We start from the raw sequence: 21,910 nt of genomic DNA, 5'->3' as shown, positions 1-21,910 counted from the left end.
TGTTGACCCAAGGACTCTAGTCGTGATTCGGCATCCTGGAAAAAGCTCAATTGTGATTGGCTTTGATTTGAGTTTGATGGATAATGATCCTGAATTTGCCACACGAAATTCTTGTTGATGCGGTAGCCACATAGAAGACGGGAGAATTTTTGGATTTATTATCGTCGTGTGGGCCCCAGTATCTATGAATGCGATGGCATCGACCGGTTTCTCTTTATGGGCTGGATCAGAGATCTTCACCTGAAGATGCGGAGGGTATTTTTCTTTTTCTTTTGGTATCTCTGTGATTTTGAAGCAGCAGTCTTCGTCTTCCTCGTGAGATGATTCAGAGGAATCATCAGAGTCGGAGTCGGAGTATCCACAAATGGCTCCGCTGTCGTCACTATCATAGGATAGAACTGACTCTAAGTCGTGGGTGTCGATGTCAATATCTGGTGCGATCTTTGATATCGAGCTGATTATATATTGTTTTTTCTTCTTTGACTTGTTAGGACAATTCTTAGCATAATGTCCTTCTTTTCGACACAGAAAGCACTTTGTTGACTTCTTGAAGCTTCTTTTCTTTCGAAAGAATCTTTTGCGCCTGAAGGTTGGTGAGCGTTTTGAGAAACGCTTTTTGAATTTCTTGCGCTTTCCATTAGACTCACAAGAGCATGATTTCTTGGACTTCGAGCATTTGATCGATAGATCTGGTCTTGCACATATTTTCGATAGTTGCTTGGATTGATCCATAAACTCCATCCAGAACTCCTTCTGCTTGCAAAGTTTTTCGAGAGTTCTGAAGACATATTGCTGGATTTGGCCAATGGAGATTTCTTCAATTGTTTGTCCTTGATCTCTGATGTATAACTTAGTCTGCTGACTAAGATAATCATCAATAGACGATAGATAGACGTGCTTCAGGCTTGGATTATTAAGTCCGTTTAGCGCATAATATCTTCTCGTCTGTCTTTCAAAATGTTTCGCAAGATCTTTCTTTTTTAGAGAACAACATTTTGCTGAGAAGAATTCTTCTTGAATTTGCTCCTTTTGGTGTGTCGGAGTGCCAATGAATTCTCTGTGGATTTCTCCTAGAAGCAGCGGAATTGTTGTCTGATAGACTTGTTGTTGTCTGTATTCTCCGAGGGAATTCCACCATTCCTTAAGTGCACCAGACAGTCTCGCTGTGAACTGCTGAATCACCAAATTCAGAGGAGATGTAATGGCTTCTGAGTTCATCCATGCATGGAATTCGTCCAACCGGTCATTCCATTTGTCAAAAGGAATGTCATCGAATGTAAACACCATAACCTTCGAAGAGAAACGCTTATTGCGAGTTTCTTCTCTTGGAGCTTCGTAATTCATATCTTCTTCACTTGAATATACTTCGTTGACATTTGGCTCTTGTTTAGGAGTACTTGAACCTTCACCAATTACATACTGTTTTGGGAGTGATTCTTCATCAGAATCTATATCGTACTCGCTGGAGCTTGAGTCTGAGAAGTGCTTGATGTTGACGACCAGTGAAGGCCGAGACTCTTCTTGAGGAGCCGGTTGATGCTCCGGTAATTCGGTGGTTTTGACAAGATTATCTAGCAAATTAGTCATCGAAAATTCGATGATGCCGATATCTTTTCCTTTGTTGTCCACCGACTCATGGCTAGATGATGACGTAAGAGTTGGCCTTTTTGGTGGGTTGACTTGAAATTTAGCCTCTTTGTGCCTCCTTGATTTTGATCTGGTTTGTTTTGGCTTTTCTGTGAAGATCGAAGATGAGCCGTATCTTGATGTAAAGGCTTCATCAGAGGATAGAAAACCAGGTAGTGGCGATCTCATTTTTGGGGTTTGGTAGCCCGAAAGGAATCCTGGAGAGTATGATCCTTGGTACATCGGTAAATCTGCCGATGAACTCCCCAAAGGGTTGAAGTAAGAGTCTTTCTGTCGTTGGCTGTAGATCAGACTCTCTAAGCTCCGTTGGAGGTCTTTTAATTGATTTTTGAGGCTTGCCGTCTCTGCTTCTTTGCTTCGAAATTGAGTCGTGTCAACCATCATGTGCTTCGCCATCGTCATCATTTCCTGATGGAGACTATTGAGCCGGCCGTGTATTTCTGCTATTGAGTTTTGAAGGCTAAGATGCCTTTTGTTAACTCCTTCAGTTAGCTGATCGACCTTCTGGTTTATTGCTGTTAACAGATAATTCTGAGCAAGAGAATTTTCTGTTTGCCAGTTTAAAACCTTTTCTGCTTGGCTAAGCTGAGTAGGTCCAGAAGAACCTATTGCTGCCGAAAGGATTTTTGGGGTATGAGCAACGTCGTCTTTGATGAAATCTTCTGGTGGAGGAAAGTCGTTTGGGCTGATCATCAATAAGTTTTGCTCTGGTTCTTTCTTTGCGCTGGGGTATTCGACTATAAAGTCATATATATCATCGTCTAACGGACCAACAGAAGGATCTCCTTCGAGATACCTTTTGTATAGAGGGTCTTTTTTCTTTCTTCTTCGTCTTCGTTTTTCGTCGTCAGATTCGTAGCTCCAGTAAGCGTCTGAACAAGCTTCACAGTTGCAGACGTCAAAACGGCAATGTCCATCTTCGTCTATGAAAGGATAGATTATACTTCCGTCTTTATCGAATCGACAGGGCCTTGGGATGTCTTGTTTCTTAGCTGGGCCGTAGAAATCTCTTTCGTCAACTTTGATGGCAAATTGAGTAAATAATTGCTTCATGAATGACGAAGATCTTGGTTTTTCAAACATGATTTCCGTTGTTCCATCTTTTCGTGAATGAAAACTAACGTCTGATGATTGAACTGGTGATTGAGTGGCTTGAGGAAGCTTCTCGTAGCTTGTCACCCAAGACTCTGGTAGCCGTCTTATCAGTTCTTCGCGTGATATCTGGCGAGGAATTTGTATCGAATTTGGTGCCTGAGAAGCTGATGTAACTTCGAGATACAGGGCTTTGTCAGACGAAGGTAGTACAAGATCGAGAGCGTGATCTTGAATTCGGTAGACGATCTGATGATGCAGAGTGGCTGCTACACTCTTCTCTTGCATAGGTGCTCCAATTAGTTGAAGCTGTACCTTGAGCGTCTTCAACAGATTTGGATCTTGTAGCGAAACGTTAAAGTTAGGAAACAGCGTTACGAATACTGTTCCTGCATTTAATGTTGTCTGGACTGTTCCGATACATGCTTGTTGATATGACTTTAATCGGGAATCGATTAAAGCTATCCTAGCAATGACTGGTAGACCTTTTCTGGCGTGTAAGGTCAGACCAATTCTTACTACACCGAAGTGGAGATGGGTGTAGCCTTGTTGTTGCCATAATCTGGGTAGGTGCTCCGGAATATTCAATGATATGAACTGTTCTTCTTCAGTGGTTGGTACTTGGCAAGATGAGAACTTGCTGGATTGAACATACTCCATAACCTTTCGGTTAGAGGATGGTTTTATGAGTTCACGAACGCCTTTAACAGAGAAGGCGCTAGGCTTTTTTGCAAAGTATTCATATGGATTCACTAAAGGAAGGGTTGTTTCTGGTAACTGGTCACCCGGAATGTACTCGATTTCATAAAGAAAGTTTATAGTGGAAGAGGAAGAAGAAGAACGGCTTTTGTTTTTAGGAAGGGTTGAGATTGTAAATTGGGAATCGATTGGAGAAGGTTGTGAAGTAGACATTATTAAGAGGGTTGTTTTTCAGAACACTCAAAACATTCATCAATAAACAAAGATTCTATCATCCAAAACTCAAGATTAAGGCTCTGATACCATAATAATAGAGAGGGCAATATAATTTCTAATGGGTAATAGAGACAGCGGTATAATTTTTAAGGACTTTAGTTCCGTAGTATCTAATTCAATACTATGCATTACAGAAGAATCTCTCAGGGACAGGGTGCATACAATGTTATCCCCGCGTGCGTGAACACTCAGGCGCTCAGTTGTGTGTACATGACATGTTGGTTTGCCAATCGACCTGATCTACTTGACGTCTCAATTCTTCCTTCCAATATTTTGTCTATCCAATAACTACACTCACATTTCAGGATTGGGATATTTGAGTCTATAATTTTTTTTTTATAATTCATCAAATAACAATATCATTCTTTAGGTTATGATATACTATATAATGTATATTAGTTGCCACTATATCATCTTCGTATACACACATAAATGTTTCTTTTTTCCTTTTGTTTTTATTACAAATATGTTTTCTCCCTCAAATCTTAATCAACTTTAACTTTATAAAATACAATTTTGTAATTCGTAATTTACATGTAAAATATAAATTTTTTTCTATACAACTGTGGAATGATTAGGTTTCCTTCCGCATTGAGGTGGGTAATTTCAACGAATTCTGTGCCGTCTGGATTAAATCGCAGTAATTCACTCTTGGGGTTGTTGGTGTTCACGTTGCCTTCTTCTGCTTCAAATGCGTCTTGTCTAACCATTGCGATTTGTATTTCACTTTATAATGTAGAAAGATAGTTTTGTTGAATTTTCTCTTTAATTCTAGCGTCAAAATGTTGGATCTCAAAATGTACTTCAGAAATTAGATTTAGAAATTCGATTATTATATGAAGAAATGAATAAAAAGATTATACAAAAACTGTATATTGATAATTTCGTACAATGAAATATATATGATTAGAAATACAAATAGAAAACAAGAATAAATATTTGAGGTACATATAAGAATAAAAGAAGTATGTAAAAACATTCCGTAATGGGGGTAGACACTCTTCGAGATGCTCTTACATACCACACCTAAAACATGTTAAATATATGTCTCAGAGTATTCATTGCTATTGATACCCAAACTGTAGGCCAAGTGTAAAATAGGTTGGCTATTACCCTCGATTAAAATGTTTACCTTATTCTACAACTTTTCAAATGATCTCTACCAACTTTGAAATAATGGTAAACTGAAGTTCATAATTTTTTTTTAATTGTAGTAACAGAAATATATTATATATTTATCATTTTGATTTGATTTAAGAGTTAATGTTTATATATCAAATATATCATTTATCTTCCAAAAAGAAGGTTTTTGTCCAATATTTATTTTTCTCGGTGTAGACTGGGTTCAACTTGTTTGGATATATATCACTTTTGATTGTTTCGCTTTCAAATCATATTTAAAGCCAATTCCTATCTAGATTGAACATTCTAGCTAAAATTCAGAATTAGTCCATTTTCGAAATTAAGAAGAGGAACCAACATAACACACAAAAATAGAATACTCTTTTTTTTTTTAACACAAGAAAAATCGAATACCCAAACATTTTATTTAAAAGAGAAAAAATAGTTATTACGTTATCTCATTTGGCTTTATATATACACTCCAGGACTATCTCTTGTCCAACGTCCATCCATCCTATTCTTCTTCTCCAAAGAAAAAAAAAAACAGTGAAGGAGAAATGAAACTCCTTAATCTGGTGATCCTTTTCCTTACGATGATCGCCGTTTCTTCAGCGATGGATATGTCGATCATTTCCTACGACGAGAGCCACCACACCCTCGCAGGCAGCCGGAGCGACGCCGAGGTTTCAAGACTCTACGAGGAGTGGCAAGTTAAACACGGGAAGGTTCAGAATGCTCTTACAGAGACGAAAGATCAACGGTTCGAGATCTTTAAAGACAATCTCCGTTTCATAGACGATCACAACAGGAAGAATCTTAGTTACAGACTGGGTCTTACGAAGTTCGCGCATCTCACTAACGACGAGTATAGATCCATGTACGTCGGCTCTAGGCTCAAGAGGAAATCCACCACGACCAGCCTTCGGTACAAGGCGCGTCTAGGTGACGCGCTCCCGGAGAGCGTTGACTGGAGGAAGGAAGGTGCCGTGGCTGAAGTTAAAGATCAGGGAAGCTGCGGTAAGTTTTTCTTTCACTCGATTTTATATCCATCATTTATAGTTCTTGAATCTTAACTTGTTAGTTTTCTCGAATTACTTCATCCTGAAAACAAAAACAAATATATGTAACGGAACTTGTTAGACTTATGTCTGTCTGGTTCGGTCAAAAACTATTGGAACTTGTGGAGAAAGACATGTTTGTCCCTTCCAGGAATGTCGGGTGGAGATGTTGTAGTCCCCACGTATGAAATAATTTTAACTGTCAATGAGTTAGTTGGTGTAATTGTGTTTATTGTCATAATGAACATTGATATGTAGGTATGTTTTCTTTTGATGTTAATGGTTTATCGTAAGCTAATGTTAATAATGATTAATTAATTAACTAATTTTTTTTTAATAATGAAGGGAGTTGTTGGGCGTTTTCAGCCATCGGGGCAGTGGAGGGCATAAACAAAATCGTGACCGGAGACTTAATATCTTTGTCTGAGCAAGAATTGGTTGATTGTGACACTTCATACAATGAAGGTTGTAACGGAGGCCTCATGGACTATGCCTTTGAGTTCATTATCAATAACGGTGGAATTGATACAGAGGAAGATTATCCATATAAGGGTGTTGACGGACGTTGTGACCAGACCAGAGTTCGTGTTTTGACCAGGAATTATAATTCTTAACAACTTGTGGATGATTCTTATATCACTTCTCTGTTTTTTTTTTCGTTCCAGAAAAACGCTAAAGTTGTCACAATTGATTCATATGAGGATGTGCCAGCCAATAGTGAAGACTCCTTGAAGAAAGCACTTTCTAACCAACCAATTAGCGTCGCCATTGAGGGTGGTGGTCGTGCGTTCCAGCTCTATGATTCAGTACGTATTTTTACCATGTTCTCATAGTTCTTAGGAGTTATATCATTGCCTAGGTTGTTTGTTTGCTTTTACATCTCTGTAATCTAATGTTTTTACTGTGTTATTTTCCTTCTGAAGGGTATATTTGATGGAATTTGCGGAACGGATCTAGACCACGGAGTTTTGGCGGTAGGATACGGAACAGAGAACGGAAAAGACTACTGGATTGTGAAAAACTCATGGGGGTCAAGCTGGGGAGAGAGCGGATACATAAGGATGGAGCGTAACATTGCAGCTTCAGCGGGAAAATGTGGTATCGCTGTGGAGCCTTCATATCCGATCAAGAATGGCCAAAACCCACCAAACCCGGGACCTTCACCTCCATCTCCCATCAAGCCTCCCACTCAATGTGACAGTTACTACACATGTCCTGAGAGCAACACTTGCTGTTGTCTCTTTGAGTATGGTAAGTATTGTTTTTCTTGGGGATGTTGCCCACTAGAAGCAGCCACTTGTTGTGATGACAACTATAGTTGCTGCCCTCACGACTACCCCGTTTGTGACCTTGATCAGGGAACTTGTTTAATGGTAAGTTCTGCTTCTTCCACTTTGCAAGGAAACAATAAATTAATGTTAATGCTTGAAACTAAGTCTTTTGGGAATGTGTCATTTGCAGAGCAAGAACAGTCCGTTTAGTGTTAAGGCCTTAAAGCGCAAACCTGCAATGCCACTCTGGTCACACGGCAGGAAGAACATTGCTTAAAGAGATGATGCAGACACTGCACATTTTCTTCTTCATAGAGGACTCTGAATCATATGAGAGCTTTGAAGAGATTTGTCTGATGTTTTTAATGTTGTTGTTTATGCCATAACTAGATACATAAAAATGCAGTTGCCGGGTTTCGTGTATACATAAAGAACCATAAGCTGCATTTAAAGCTCTACGTTGAGGTTCGTTGATACAATAGACTTATTGTTATTTTGGAAAAGGTTTACAATCTATGGCAATTTTATGGAAGTATCCCTTATCTTTTATGAAATGAAGTTTTTTTTTTTTTTTTTTTTTAAATTATATATTTATTTATTTATCTTCCCGAAAACGGGCATTCAATTTTGATTACAAGCTCGTTTTCACCAAAATGGTTTAAGTTAAAATACACCGGCTAGCTTCGCTCAAACCACCAGTCCGGCACGTTCCACTAGCCGGTTTCTAAATTCTTAAACTATCCAACACCGTTCTCAGCTTTCGATGTGATCCGCAAGAGGGTGGCGTTCACCTCATTTCTTCGGTTACCGGAACTCACACGACATCTCCGGAGTAGCTGGTGTTAGACGGCTTCTTCGAGCTTGAGCTCTCCATTGATCATTACGCACAAACCGGATAAATAAAAGGGAGAAGGAGCATACCACACGGCAAGCTCTGCACCACAAGAATCCACCGTCAAGATTGAATCAATGCGAATGTGAGAACCACACATCATCGAACAACCAGAGAAAGACAGGCTGCGGCGAAGCACCACCAAGGAACGAAGCTCTGTGTCCTGCAAAAGAATCGAAACATTAACCTGCTCAAGAAGCCAAATGGCCAACAGAGCATCACGAAAGCTAACATCCCACTAGGTCTCCTCGTCGGTTGAGCCTCAACAGACCAAATCAAAACTCTGAAACCGACGCCCTAGCCCGAGTAAGAGAACCCAACCCGGTCTTCTTAGTGCTGAGCCGTTATGCCACGTTGGAGAGACGAGACAGAGACGGCAAAGCGGACACGGAGAAGACGAGTCACCCCGAAAGACTCAGTCACAACGACCTTGCAAAAGAAGAATCCAGACAAACAGAGAGAGACCTCCAAAGACGAGGCTGAATCCGCCATAGACGACAGAGCAACCGACGGCTTGAATCCTCATACGCCGAATCTCAGACAAACCGCAGCCACACGACCACAAAGCTGGCTAAGCACGCACCACCAGCCTGAACTGATGTCTCTATTGAGAGCCGGCTAAACCGAAGGACGAATCAAGACTCCAAGTTTCGTCCGACTGAGATCCGACAAACCACTCCAAACGATACACAAGATGCAGAAAAATATGAAGAGCAGAGGAGAGAGTCCGACAAAACCCCTCACGCGCCACCAACCGCCGAGACATTGGCCAGATCTACAAAGAGAAAACGATATCTAACCTAGCCTCACCCTAAAAGCCGACTCCTTTCACTGCTCAATCCTCGCCGGCTCATCGAGACACCAGAAACCAATCATACCTACCGGATCTATCACTCCCCGGGAAGCTTTAGGGTTCTGGAGTAAGACAGAAACCAGGGCCTCAAACATGTCGACGGACAAGGAGAAGAGAGGAAGAGAAGCAAATCGAAAAACAGAGGCAAGGGAAAGAGAGAGCCTCCAGCACCGGAGCTAACGCGAGCCCAGACCGGAGCCAAGGCCTCCGGACACCGAAGCAGAGACTGAGATTGAAAACTTACGGCTAGAGATGGAAGAGAGAAAAGGGGAGGAGAGAGAAAAGGGTTATCAGCTCCGTTCGTATCCCACTTGAAGTTCCACATTTCCTTTTTCTTTTTGAGTTTTCCCTGTTTAGTTCTAATATACTTAGATTAAGATCACATGAAGCAGCCCAACCTAATGACGATCTACTTTTTTTTGGAGAGGATAATGGAAGCAAACGTGATAATGAATGTTTTCTGGAAAGGATAAAATCGGGTCTCGACAAATAGAAAAAGATAGGGCAAAATAGAAAGATATGGATCAGCGGGAAAATGGCAAGATGACCGCCCATGGAGGAGTATATAAACAAGGTTGGGACAGAGAATAAGAGAATAAAATTAGCTACAGAAACTCTCTGCAATTAGATACTTTGCCTTTTTTCTTTTTACTTTTGCTAAATCAGCTGCGGCTCGTATGGGTTATTCGAACCTAAACTCAAACCGAGCATGCAAATACTCGAACCAAATCTGCAAATATCTGAAACGAAACTAAGTGAACCAAATGGTAATCGCATGCCATCTGTAATTAAATGTAAAAAGAGTGTTGATAAAAAAATAAAATAATTAATAATCTGGTAAAAGCAGAAAGAATAATGTAAACTTTAACTCATATCAAGTTGTGTATTTGTGAATATTTTTCTTCGGTCTCCCGTTTCTCTTTTTATAATCGAATTCTTTTTTTTTCTTTTTTGACAAAGAATTCTTTTTTTTTTTCGCAAAGGAGTTTAACTCTATATTATCTTTTGATCAAAGGCGGGATGCTGAAACATGGACTAGGGTTCACTACAAGAAATATGAATATTGGTAGCAGTTCGCGATAGCACGAATTCACCAACTGCTACTAAAAATAGTAGATTTGGATAACAACTCTACTATAGCATTAAACCAGTGCTAGGACCGAATTTTATTAGAAAGAGAAATTAAAGACGCGGATTTTGTTTATAGTAACACTTTTGTGCAAAGTTTTTAATTTTAGTCCGCGAAACAGAAAAGAAAACCAAAATTTTGCCACCAAAACACTTATCCAATTCATTTCCCTCCTCCAGATACATCAAGGAAAAAAACAAGATTACAAACCCTCTCCCGATTCTATTCAACCCTTGAATCATGATAAACCTAAAATCACAAAGTGACAAGATCTACACACAGAGCTTGACTCAAATCAACCTCTCACGATTCATCTGAATAGTGACAAATAGAGGTGGCGGAGCAGTGCCGGTGGCAATTCGGAAGACGTCTGTCCTTCATAAGTAGAGAAGGAGAAGAGGCTTCAATGGACACGACTCAGATCTACTCCAAATTCAGATGGCTCATCTACCGCTACGTCTCCGGCTTCGTCACCGCGTCTCCTGCTTTTTCGCCGCGTCTCAAGCTTCGTCTCCGGCTTCGTCTTCGTCGCTGTGTCTCCGAACTATCCCTCTCGGGTGATGGTTTACCAATCATGATTACTCTGTTGAGATTGTTAGAGAATGAGTGAGTAATCGTTGTTGATTTTGGGTTTTCTTTTGAAAGTACTTCTCTTTTGCCAAAGAAACCGAATGAAAAGTTGGATTCTTTTCAACTATGGTTCCTTCTACTGATCTAACGTTGAAGAATATGTTGAATAGACATGGGGAAAACTCTGTTCTTGCTCTTTTGTATTGTTCAGTGATCCCTGTAGGTCCTGCTTAGAGTAATTTAATCACAAGGATTAGTAAACGAAACCAGCAACATAGGGTTATTAACAAGATCCCCCAAGGCTGGTGATGTGCCAGTGACAAACAATATAGACAAATGCTTAGTAATATATTTCTATAGCTAACATCACATGCTGGAATCTGGCCTTTACTACATGTTGAGTCTCTTACTAAAAAAATTCTCTGTATTTTTTTCAGGTCATAAAAGCTCTCTCTGCTTCACCAGATTTTCTGCTTAAGCATATCACTTAGAGATGTGTTTTCGGAACAATGGGAGATTGTGTGTCGACTAGTAGTAAGAGTATGTGTAGTAGCTGCAGCAGTGGAGATGAGCCTGTGCCTCGACCATATCTTGGGATCGGTTGTTGTGTGCCAAGAGAACGTTTACCAGATCGTATCATCACCAGCGGTAAGAGCAGGAGCTCTTGCATTTTCACTCAACAAGGACACAGTGTATTAACCCGGACGCCATGATTGTGTGGGAAGCGAGTTCTTCCTTTTCTCACTCTTTCTCTCCTTTCTGTTTCTAGCTGTATAAAGAGAGGCTTTGTGCTTGCGTTTGTAGGATTTTATGTCTGAGGATGTGACCTTATGTGTTGTATTCGACGGTCATGGTCCTTTCGGTCATCTTGTTGCTTAAGTGAGAGATATATTGCCTGTGAAGTTGCAGTCTTTCTTTCATGTCCGAGAGTTGATGCTACAGAAACATAGTCACAAGGTAATCAAAATTTCTCAGTGTCCTTTTGGTTTTTATTTTTAATCTGCCGTTCGTTAAACCGGTTTCTGGTTTTTTATATTTGTCAGGAACGTTCTCCCGGTCCATTCAAGTGCAGACAAATTTTTCCATTTCTCTGAAGTTAGTAAATCGATGGCTTACCCAGACAAGATATTAAGACTTGGCAAAAGTTATGTTGGTAGTATAAGACTTGAAAACATTCAAGTAAAATTATATGTTTTGTAAATTTATTGAATATAATTTTCAGTTCAGTTTATGGACTTAGATCAAACCAAGTGTAAAATGAAAAGTAAACGAAATGTTAAAACTAAATATAATTTTGTGAACCAATATTACTATCGGATAATAGAAGACTCAAAATTTCAGAAAAATCATCTCAGCATAAATTCTACAATAATAAATTAGAAACGAAAACCAAATTTTTGTTTATCTCAATTCCTAAACCCTAAATATGCCCTAAATTCTAATATCTAGCACTTACAATAATTTTCAAAATAAACATTTGTAGTAATTTATAATTAGAAAAAGTATATAACTTAAAAATATAAGTATATTTACATTTTTAAAAATTTTGTATTTTTTTACAAAACCCTAAACCCTAAACATATTTTTAAACCCTAAACATATACTTAGAAACTTCAATATTTTCATAATATAACTTTAATATTAAAATTAAATTCAAAATTTCATATTTTAAAAAATCTAATCTTAAATTTAAATTCTAAACCTCAAACACTAAATTTTAAATCTACACTCTATATCTAATACCCTAAACCCCAAACGCAAACCCTATATACAAACAAAATCATAAATCTAATCTTTACAAAATTATAATAGAAAGTTTAAATTTAAACTTCGAGTATATTCTAAAATTAAAATCATATACTTAATCATAAACATTAACTCTGATCCCTAAACCAAATTTCTCATATTAACATAAATCATAAAATATTAAATCTTAAACTTTAAACCCTACATAAAGTAGGTCGTAGAACTTACGGCTTATCTTTACAAATAATATAAATACTAGACTAAACCTATTCTTTATAGAAATTATAACTTAATTTATTTTTCAGATGATTTTCCTAAGTATTAACCTAACCACAATTCTATTTCAAAAACTTCAAACCATATACTTTATTAAACTTAACTACAATTAGTAGACAACAATTATAATATTAATCAGCATATTGTTAAAATTAAACATCGAAGTATTAATTATACAATGAATTTTTTTTATCAAACATCGTTTTTAAAAATTATAAACCAAAAGACATCAAAATATAAAAAATGGAACAGCAAAAGATAAAAACAAGAAAAAAAAAATCTATTGAGCAGAGTAACTATCAGAAAAAGGAAAACTATAAGCCAATCAACACAAATCACCCGGATCACCCTCTGAACCGTAGGATGCAATTAAATGAACGGATGAGATGTTTTAACTTTTTTTCCCTTTTTTTTTCTTTCTCTCTTATCCTCACAGATCTCTTTCTCTCCATCCATCGACAATTTTTTCTTCCACCTTCTCTTCTCTGTTTTCAGAATTTATTTCCACCATCTTTGTTCTTCATCATCTCGCAACACAAACACTGCTCTCTGTCTATTTCCACCATCTCTGTTCTTCTTCTTCTATGTCTCACTCTAATAATCTCCTCTCTCACTCACAACAGATCTCACAAACAGAAGAAATAGGTATTGACCAGTCAAGATCTGCGTTGCTTCACCTCTTCACCACTACCACAGGTCAACTCAGTTCACCTTCGAATTCCTCTTATCTGCTCTCTTCTTCTGGTCATCTTATAATTCTATGTATGAATTTTGTTTTGTTTACAGATTTATTAAGAAGCAGGGAAGGTGAAGCAGTGGTGTGACATAGCGGTGTCTCCGGTCAAGCGTGGTGTAGCGGTGGTTCAAACCGGTGGTGGCCGTGCGGTGGAGACGCGAGCAGAGTGCGGCTGAGACGCGAGCAGAGTGCGGCTGAGACTGAAGAAGTTAATTAGGTTTAGTTAGGGTTAATTAGGTTTAGTTAGGGTTAACTAGTAAACCATTTTGTAATTGTAAACCGATTTGTAATCGTAAACTGATTTGTAATCGTAAACCATGTAAACCAAAATTCAATTTATAAAAATATCAATTTATTAAATTTTGTCTACTAAACTGATTTAATTATAAATTAATTTATAATTTATGCTTTCTAAAAAATATATATATTCTGGATAATTAGAAAAACAAAAAAATATATATATATTTTTAGTGGCAGTGAAAATGTGTTATTATAAAATGACGTAACAGCACGACATAAATGCCATAGAAAATTACATAATAGCACAAAACATGTGACAATAAATAAACGCTACAATATATATATTTATTGTAGCATACGAGAAACGCTGTGATAGGGGGGCGTCTACCATAGCTGCGGCTGTCAGAGCGTTTACAAAAACGCTACCAAAACCCTATGATAGCGTTTTTCGTGTGCTATTAATACTGATTTTTCTTGTAGTGGTTCCTTTTTTGAAATTTTAATTATAATTATGCTTAATTTTAAAAGTTTTATGGACAATAAGAAGTACAAAAGGAAAAAATGAAAAAAAAACAAAAGGCTATAAGAGATATCGTAAATAAAGTGGGACCTATAATTCATTAAAGAATAAATAAAACCAGATGATAATTCGAGTCCTGCGTGGAATAAGTTTTTTTTTAAAATATATTGCATCTGAATATTTATTTCAGTAATATTAAAATTTCAAAAATGAAACAGTCAAAATCTTAATCTATTAAAACTGAAGTACAAAAATAAATTAACCATTAATTTACCTATTTAATTATATCAAATGCCACTGAAGTAATCTATACTATTAAAACACAAGGCTCTTTTTTGAGGTGTCCTTCTGCTTTAACAATATTTACAGCTTCATGCCACTAGAATATTTTAATGATATGCTTTTAATTTAATTCTGTATTTTCTATTTTTTTTTAATTCAGGAAAATCACGGAGTTTCATTGACAGATACACATCGACATTTTCTTTTTTCTGAATGACACATTCATATAAAAAATTTACAGATGATAGTTACATATGCTTTAGAATCTACTATATTAATTTAGAGTCCTGTTTTTTATCTACCATTTAGAAGTTGTCATTTATTTTTGGACTTCCTCTAGAATAGTAACTGTTTGGTTACTTAAATGTGTTTGGCTATTAAGATATATCAGTAGAACTTATAACTTAATATAAACCAACATAAAAATACAAAGTCCATCGGTTATGTTTAAGTCAAACCAATTCTCATACCAAGCCACATTTTTTTTTCTATAAGTGTAACATAATCCTTTTTATACAAAACATCAAACAGAAAAAACTTTAAAATAATTTTTTCTTTCTTTTCTTTTTCTGGGTTTTTTTTTTGAAGATCAATCAAACCGTGAGGATTAGGGAGAGAGACTCGATGGTGATTCGATCTGGACGAAAAGTGTTTTGAGATTAGTTTGGATTTTGTCTATAGGTTTAGGCAACATGGTTACCAAAATCATATTTGGTGATAATGATCTCGGCGGCGATGGGGATTGTCGGGACGAATTAGAAGGTTTAGATTTTGTTGCATGTTTAATTTGTCTCAAAACTGTGGTTAAAGAGGTGGAAATATGTTAAGGGATTTGTTTCCTTGACACGGAAGTGTTGCGACTTGCGCATGGATGTGAATGAAAAAACTGTATAATTCAAGGAACTGCATAAACTATTGACGATGACATATAGTTTCTTGAATCAATGAACAACCGGTCTTATAATCAGCTAAGTTTTGACAATGATGTTTTATGGAATCATAAACCATAAAACGATTCATATATTTGATTTCCTATTGATTTTCTAACTATTTGTATATAATATTCATAAAAATTAAATAAGATCCTTCAGATATGGTAACAAAAAAGATCCTCTTGATAAATGGTATAAGAGCTTTGATAATATGTTTCCATAGCGATATCTAATAAAAATCAATTCTAAACAAGAAATATATGGCATTAGATAAGATCTTTAAGATCTTTGATAATTTTTTAGAAAAAAAGTCTTTAACCATTTTATTCCACAATATTCATATCTAATACTAAAAAATTCAAACAAAAAAAATTGGTAACTCACCTTACAATATAATCTAAATTTTAAACTTTAATTTTTTTGTAATTTTTATGTATTAATTCGTATTTCTTTTAATATTATTGAAAATTCATTTATTATCAGTTTATTCCTTAGTTTAGTTTTTAAGATAGATTTTCTATATTTTTGTTAGATATCTAATCACATATATATATTGGCATCTAAGGATATTTATTAAGTATTTATGGAAATATTTAAAATCGAAAATGAAAGAAAATTGTGGAACCATTTACATAAATCAACATACTTGGACATACTACGAGTTTCCATTAAAAATATATACTATGCAAATAAAAAATATAAAATTTCATTTGAACTTATATAAAATATCAACATTTTGACGTGTGGGTCCGAATCTATTCACTTATTAACTAGAATTCTATCTTTGAACCTAAGTTTTTAAATTAAATATACATTTCTATTTTATATATTAAACATACCTTAATTCACTAATACTCATTCTTTATAGTATTATCCATGTTTTAAAACAATGCAATAATTAATCTTATGTTCAAACAATATAAAAACTAGATTTCATATTTTTAATATATATTAAACATTTTTTTCCAGTTGTTTCGATATATTAAATAATTGAGAAAATTCAAATAATGTATAAAAACAACAAAATAAATAGAATTTTTTTTCCAGGTTTAGATACTACAAAAAAGTTTCAATCAATAACAAATCAATTAATATGGATTATTTTATTTATGTTTCCTAAATAATGGTTATATCATTTACTTAAGTAAAATAATAATTCAATAATAGCCATTACATAATATATATATATATAAACTATACATTGAAAATAACTATTTTACAATAAATATAATTATGAAAAATGTTCAAAATATATATTATCTGGAAAAATGCTTTAACACTGATTGTAAACAAAATTTTTAACCGATTATAATTTAAACCAGATCATTAACAAAATAAGTTACACAAAAAATATAATCAATCTAATTAAACTATATAAAAAAGTATTATGATCAACACATATTTATACTTCTTAGTTATTTTATATTTACCATTTTTCTCTATCAAAATTTTATAGAAACGCTATTATTTCATATAATTGCAAAACAATGAACTTTAAAATATAGATTAAAAGGTGACAAATTATGAAACAATAAGAATCTAAATCAAATTTGATTACATATAGGTTATCTATCAGTTAAGTCGGTTAATCTCTGATTTTAGTGATTTTTACAGGTTTTAAATATATTCTTATAAACTTCAACCAAACTATCTGATCATCATTACTCGGTTTAACCGTGAGTCCGGATCGATTTTAATAGCACTCATATAAATGCAAAAATATATTTTAGATGTACAAAATTATTATAAATTAACAAAATTTTTGTTATTAGTGAATTTTTTCATCATAAAACATCCCGCGCTTGAAAAGCGCGGGTCAATATCTAGTCTATACTATTAAAACACAAGGCTCTTTTTTGAGGTGTCCTTCTGCTTTAACAATATTTACAGCTTCATGCCACTAGAATATTTTAATGATATGCTTTTAATTTAATTCTGTATTTTCTATTTTTTTTTAATTCAGGAAAATCACGGAGTTTCATTGACAGATACACATCGACATTTTCTTTTTTCTGAATGACACATTCATATAAAAAATTTACAGATGATAGTTACATATGCTTTAGAACAAACTTCAGTTGCTAGAAAACACTGGTTTTCGTTTATTAAATAGTATATGTATCAATTCTGCAGTAAATTGATGATGATATTCCATGCACACTGATCTTTCAACGTTTATTAGAATCTGCAAAGTTCCACTTAAAAACAATACATTGATATGTTAATATCGGTTCCACAAACATTCATCACTTCAAATCAATTTTTTGTTCATCAGAAAACATAATACCAAAGCTTCAATGGTTTTGTAACAAACGATTTGCATAATTCAAAATTATTAAATCTTACATTTTAATTTTCGTAATTGTTTTTGTAGATTGTTTTCTGATATGTATTTATGTATGGTATGCAATACAAATGAAATCATAAAATCCAAATTTTTTTTATATATTTGTCACCATTAATAACAACCAATCAAAACAAAATCGCAAAAATTGGTAACTTAAATATTGATTATAGAATAAACTTTTACATGGGAAATACACATAATCAAAACAAGAAATCGCAAAGCTTTACGGACCAATAACAATAAATATAAACAACTATTTCAAACGCCAAAAAATTTCTAATCAATTAAATTTTCAGAATTTCCATACCTAACAATATCGAATATTCTAAATATAAATATCAATCTTTTTCGAATCAGTAACCGTCTATAGACTAAAAACTTACATAAAATTTTAAATTTACTAAAATTAACTAAAATGTCGGAAAGTTGTTAAATTAACACAACCAAATATAGTAAATTATAAATAGCTGAGCAATCTAAATATTTTCATATATTCTAAATATCAATAACAACCAATTGCATAAAAACCGCAGCATTTAATAACTTAAATCTATATTATAATAAACAAGAAAATCTAATTTACCATAACTTGAATACACTTGATCTTCAAGATATAAGATTTACTTAAGATACGGCGAATTTTGCCAAACAATATTGATTTCGAATATCCTAAACAGTCGACCTTTTGTTTTCCTATATATACAACATTTTAACTTCAAAGAAATAACACAGAATTCAAAACATTTCTCATATAATGTCTTCTAAGAGAAAGATGGTGTACGAAGAGGCCGGGGAAACCAACTTGGATGATTGAAGCCAAAGTCATACACACATAGAAACCATCACATTATAACTTTGGTGAGAATTTAGAGATCATACTCGCAGAAAAAAGTATATATTGCGATTTTTTTGTCACCAGTTTATGATTTGTTTAACTGTATTCGTCTTTTAATGTATTTTTCTTTAAAAAAAAAAATTCTTCCAGGGGATCAGAGTTCATGCTACTTATAGGAAGAACTATTTGAGATCTTTGGGGGATCAGTGCATTCTTTAAGCCCTGTGATTTCCAGAATGATGACATGTTTCTATCCTTACCAGAATTTGATTCTGTTTTGAGTGGAAGATTAGAGAATGACTTTTTAATTGGTACCTTTTTTTACTTATTCACATATTTTACTATATTTATTTTAACAATTAAAGTAATAATATTTTACTATATTTATCTTTACATCAGTCAATTATATTAATCTTACTGTTTTTGTTAAATGTAGACATCGTTGGACAAGCCATAGATTGTGGGGAGCTTTGAATTTCTTCAATCTATGGAAATGAGTTAAAAATAATCAGAGTTCACCTTAAGAAACATCAGGTAGCTAATTCTAATCTCATAAATTCATCCGTGAATTTTCCTATTATTTTGTTCAGTTAAAGACTCTCGCAGTATAAGACTAAAAAGTTGACATAAATTCACAGTGATGAGAGCGTAGTGTTGTTTGTGCACTTGCTAAAATCGGTTCATTTAGAGGTATGATATATATATATATATACATATATTTTTTATTTTTTTTATTTAACTGTGATTTCTAATTGTTACTAATTTCTTTGGTAATCTCCAAATATCAAATGCTTATGATTCCTCCAAATTGGTTTTCGACCCTATCATAAAGGAAGTGTAAATGTTTTAAAAACCTTTCTTTGAATTATTAAACTTTATTGATATGCTAATCAGGTTCTTATTATTTTTGGTTCTAATGTAATGTCAGTTACAAACTTAATGATGATTGAGTATTGTTGAAACAAATGAAGGGAAACAAGTTTTTCCTGAAGCAAACTTTGAGACTCAACCGAAAGTTGATCCTTGGAATGAATTTGGGTATAAAACCATTTCTGAGATACTGACATGCACACAGGTTTACGTTTTACATTAGCTACTCTTTTTTATGATATATAACTTTTTTTTTATACTGACATTTGTCTACAGCCAACGCATCCCTAATACAGTACTAATACGAATTGAGTAGTATATTACCTGATTTATGTAATAAACTGTTTCATAGGCATGCTTTATTTCAGCACGGTTTTTTCCATATCTCCTTTGTTGTTTCTCCTTGCGTATATTAACTGTTTAAAAAACATTGAATTCTGCTTTTAAAATAGTATGATTATTATATATTCTTTAAATTTGTTTTCAATTAAACCATGAATGGGTATAAAACAGTATAGACTATATTCAGGACAACACTTATCTTTTTCAGATTGGTTGTAGTTCATGCCTTGATGACAACATCTGGTAATTCCTGCAGTTCACAATATAAAATAGAGGACAATCTATATTATATAAAAATATTACAAGATTTACAGTAAAATATATAACACTTTCAAATAAACACAACCGTGATAGTGCTTACTTTTATCAATGTTTAATGAAAAATATTTCCATTTGAATGAATTGTTTCAACACTACCGTTGACAAACCTCACAATTTTTTTTTTAAAAGACACTAAGAATAAGGGAAAATAGCTTTATAGAAAATTAGTTCCATTCCTAACAGTGCCGTCCCAAACTTTTATGAGGCTTAAAGCCTGTCAAAATATGTGGCCTTTATTAAAAAAATTGCCAACAAAAGAGGGGTATGGAGTGGCTTTGGTATTGCTCGAACTAAGGACAAGAATATCTAACTAATTTTCTTAAACCATTTAAGCTACCTGCAATTTTAGTTAGTGTGGCCTATATTTTATTTTTCTATTTTGTGGCCTGAAGCCAGTGCTTCACTAGCCTTAGGGGAGGAACGGGTCTGATTCCTAATGTGTTAATCTATACCCATGTATTCTTCGTTTGATCACTTCTCAGCTGTTCCGTTATGTTCCTTATCTCTTAGGTGTTTCTCCTGACCTATAAGGCTATAACCACTGTGAAAGAAAAATAAAACATTAGTTTCGTGTGTTTCAAGTAGTTAAAAATTAAATTACCATTATCTGTTCCATTCTGTTCCTTATCTCTTAGGTGTTTCTCTTGATCAAGTACACTTATCTTATCTCAGTTTGGTTGTATTTCACTTCTTAGACAACAAAACATGGAACTCAAACAAAATATAAATTTTTTATCTGTTTCTATATTATAGAGGACGTAAATACATAATATATACCAAGTTTAACAAACGTATGAATACACGTTGTAAGTATCGAAATCTAAACAAGTCAGTTTTCTTCGGAGTCATCACAACACCTTCAATCTCATAGCAATAATAATATAAGTCACTGGATCCAACATGCAAAACCGATTAAAAAAACGATTTTTTGCTTTCTTTTCCATTAATCATTTAAACAGAATGAGATCAAAAAAAAAGACCAATATGTTTAATTGGAATTTACCTTATGGATTTGTTAAAGTTCTTCTGTCATAACTCTCAGCATCTTCGTCTCTTTTCCAAATCGAACGAGTACACCAAGATCTGGGTTTGAATGTCAGGGTTCGGCTTCTCTTTTATCGGATCCATACCATTCAAACTAATCAAATAAAAAACCAAAAAAAACATCTCATTAAGAAATATACCCTCCCTTTCAAAGGGTGGGTCAGAATCTAGTTAATACAATTAAAACAGTAATTCCTTTTTAACATCCATATAATTTGTTTTAAATTTACAATATGCCGCCATATATTTATTGTTATTCAAGAGAATATTGTATTTAACATCCTTTATATAACACTATTCCCACTTATTAAGGAAACAATAAATTTCAAAGATAAGCTACCTATTAAATAGAAGTATATACAACAAGGATTTTGACCAAAAATAGATTTTATATTTTGAATTTAAATTGTTGAGGAGATTTTCAACCAAATAAAGAAAGTAATTAAAAATCTAACATATCATTTTGTATTAAATGTTATATATTTACAAGAGTTTTTTTTTTTTTTTTTTTTTGCATCGAAAGGCTATTCTATTACTCAAACTGGAGATGGTCTGGGTAACCAGACCGGAATAGAACAACCAAAGTAGCAAAGCGATCTATGAAAGGTACGAGCAGTCCTAGCTAACGAATCAGCTATCACATTTTCAGTTCTTGGCACATAATAGATCTTGAAGTCTGAGAAGCACAACTTTAACGTTTGAATCGTCTCCAGTTCCGTTGAGAAGCTTGGCCATGCTTGTGGTTCCGTCAACATTGCAATTAAGTCTTTGCAGTCTGTACCAAATCTCTGACAGTCCGAATGTTGCAAC

The 21,910-nt window shown here is 34.3% G+C and overlaps 1 protein-coding gene and 2 long non-coding RNA genes across 3 annotated transcripts; 2 read left to right on the top strand and 1 right to left on the bottom strand.

The window, feature by feature from the left end:
- The first annotated feature begins 5,333 nt into the window (after positions 1-5,333).
- On the top strand, positions 5,334-7,700 carry LOC108819191 (cysteine proteinase RD21A-like). The gene is made up of 5 exons (XM_018592186.2): positions 5,334-5,853; positions 6,240-6,475; positions 6,560-6,700; positions 6,818-7,267; positions 7,356-7,700. Exons 1-5 carry the CDS (start codon positions 5,394-5,396, stop codon positions 7,440-7,442), a joined length of 1,374 nt encoding a protein of 457 aa, XP_018447688.1. The 5' UTR covers positions 5,334-5,393; the 3' UTR covers positions 7,443-7,700.
- Positions 7,701-10,134: 2,434 nt separating this feature from the next.
- Positions 10,135-11,840, top strand: LOC130498576 (uncharacterized). The gene is made up of 3 exons (XR_008937461.1): positions 10,135-10,645; positions 11,047-11,566; positions 11,653-11,840. It is a non-coding gene; the product is annotated as an uncharacterized LOC130498576 (long non-coding RNA).
- A 5,502-nt stretch (positions 11,841-17,342) lies between these two features.
- LOC108821248 (uncharacterized) lies at positions 17,343-21,210 on the bottom strand. Its single transcript, XR_001944516.2, has 4 exons — positions 21,060-21,210; positions 20,509-20,597; positions 19,718-19,985; positions 17,343-17,539 (listed from the first exon to the last, which is right to left on the bottom strand). It is a non-coding gene; the product is annotated as an uncharacterized LOC108821248 (long non-coding RNA).
- Positions 21,211-21,910: the final 700 nt, after the last annotated feature.

This window comes from Raphanus sativus, chromosome 8, assembly GCF_000801105.2.
Source record: "Raphanus sativus cultivar WK10039 chromosome 8, ASM80110v3, whole genome shotgun sequence".
Classification (NCBI taxonomy): domain Eukaryota; kingdom Viridiplantae; phylum Streptophyta; class Magnoliopsida; order Brassicales; family Brassicaceae; genus Raphanus; species Raphanus sativus.
Note: the sequence above shows the minus strand (reverse complement) of the source record. Positions and strands in the feature narration are given on the sequence as shown.

Excerpts from the sequence above, each read along its gene's own strand:
- LOC108819191 (XM_018592186.2), top strand. The coding sequence starts at position 5,394 with ATGAAACTCCTTAATCTGGTGATCCTTTTCCTTACGATGATCGCCGTT. Across the intron at positions 6,476-6,559 it reads GACGTTGTGACCAGACCAGA|AAAAACGCTAAAGTTGTCAC; the intron begins GTTCGTGTTTTG and ends TTTTCGTTCCAG. Across the intron at positions 6,701-6,817 it reads CGTTCCAGCTCTATGATTCA|GGTATATTTGATGGAATTTG; the intron begins GTACGTATTTTT and ends TTCCTTCTGAAG.